Raw genomic sequence first — 1,788 nt, forward strand, 5'->3', positions numbered from 1 at the left:
GTGTGTGTGTGTGTGTGTGTGTGTGTGTGTGTCTGTGTGTGTGTGTGTGTTTACCTGTGTGTGTGTGTGTGTGTGTGTGTGTGTGTGTGTGTACCTGCAGTGTGTTTACCTGTGTGTGTGTGTGTGTGTGTGTGTGTGTGTGTGTGTGTGTGTGTGTGTGTGTGTGTGTGTGTGTGTGTGTGTGTGTGTGTGTGTGTACCTGCAGTGTGTTTACCTGAGTGTCCGGTTGCTCCCTCAGCATCACAGATCCAGAGAACACAGAGTTCTCCACCCCGTCCAGCCAGCAGGAGGTGGAGGACACGGCCGAGTAGAGCTGCTGCTCCATCTGCTCCACCTGGGCCTCGCCCCCCCCCGGCTGCGAGAGAAGAGCGTCACAATCACATCTTTTCTCACAGACAGAAACTCTTTGTCTCAGATGTAGAACCCTCACACGGTCCATCAGGCACCGTGTGTGACGAGGGCCTCCATCAGGAGACACAGGCATTAAAGAGGGACACGTTGTGCACTGATGTGTCGTTTTGCACCAACTAGACCATCAACCTTTAGAACCTTCTCAGATGTTCATGTTTTGAATGAGTCAATAAGCAGTGAGGGTTACCTGTGAGGCGATGTCCTCCACGGTGTGTCTGAAGCTGTGGTACAGAGAGTTCAGAGACGATCTGTCCTCCTCAGATCCAGCTGCTGACACTCGACACGCCCGCGTATAAACCTGCAGACCAGAGGGACAGAGGGACAGAGGGACAGGCTCATCATGAAGCTCTTCACTGCTCCGTCTTCAAACCCAGCCACACACGGTTCTGTCCGCAGCATCAGAACTGAACCCAGACTCAGAGACAGCTTCGTCCCACAGACTGTTGAACAGCTGAGCTCTGTGAGGACCGTCCACAAACATTCACCTGTTTGCTTCCTGCTAATTATTTCTCTATAAATCATATTCCATCTACTTTATTTGTATTAACTTGCAGATCTTAAAACATTCTCTTCACTATTTGATCAGTTGTATTAGTTGTATATCCTATATCCCTGTTGCTCTGCTGGAGGAGGACTTCAGTTTGTCCTCCACACATCTGCCCTGTATCTGCTGAGACATGGTGAGAAAGCTTGGTGTTACCGGCTGCTCCTTGCTCTCCTGCTCCAGCGTCTCCTGCAGCAGCTTCAGTTTGGTCCTCAGCTCCAGACGAAGACTCTCCCACTTCTTCCTCATGTGACTCCTGTTCTCCCCCTCCCTCACCGCGGGGGGGAGGGTCTCCATGGGGCTGCAGGGGGATGCCTGCTGGATCAGGATCTCCTCTCCTCTGATGGCCACAGACTGGAGGAGCTTCTTCTGCTCCGACAGCTGCTGCTCCAGGTCCTGAACACACAGGGAACACGCTCAGAGCTTTGAGAAGCAGCTTCTTCCTAACATCCCTGCTGCTTCAAAGCATCCTGCAAAGTGCTCTTTGTGATGTCTTCTCTACATCACCATGTGTCCCCATGTGTCCCCGTGTGTCAGGAGACTCACTAAGTGATGTCTTCTCTACATCACCATGTGTCCCCCGTCAGGAGACTCACTAAGTGATGTCTTCTCTCACCATGTGTCCTCGTGTGTCACGAGACTCACTAAGTGATGTCTTCTCTACATCACCATGTGTCCCCGGTGTGTCCCCGGTGTGTCCCCATGTGTCCCAGTGTGTCAGGAGACTCACTAAGTGATGTCTTCTCTACATCACCATGTGTCCCCGCTGTGTCCCCGGTGTGTCCCTGGTGTGTCCCTGGTGTGTCCCCATGTGTCCCTGGTGTGTCCCCGGT

The 1,788-nt window shown here is 52.6% G+C and overlaps 1 protein-coding gene across 1 annotated transcript in view; it reads right to left on the reverse strand.

Annotated features, from left to right (window-relative positions):
- The window catches only part of LOC104947840 (nesprin-1-like), an 11,456-nt gene extending 9,981 nt beyond the window's left edge, over positions 1–1,475 (reverse strand). The window contains exons 1-4 of the mRNA XM_010773954.1: positions 1,458–1,475; positions 1,112–1,351; positions 599–709; positions 215–355 (exon numbers count right to left, since the gene is read on the reverse strand). Coding sequence (XP_010772256.1) covers positions 215–355; positions 599–709; positions 1,112–1,351; positions 1,458–1,475 — 510 coding nt within the window. The remainder of the gene's footprint in view (positions 1–214; positions 356–598; positions 710–1,111; positions 1,352–1,457) is intronic.
- Positions 1,476–1,788: the final 313 nt, after the last annotated feature.

This window comes from Notothenia coriiceps, unplaced genomic scaffold (genome assembly GCF_000735185.1).
Source record: "Notothenia coriiceps isolate Sejong01 unplaced genomic scaffold, NC01 NC01_scaffold00013178, whole genome shotgun sequence".
Classification (NCBI taxonomy): domain Eukaryota; kingdom Metazoa; phylum Chordata; class Actinopteri; order Perciformes; family Nototheniidae; genus Notothenia; species Notothenia coriiceps.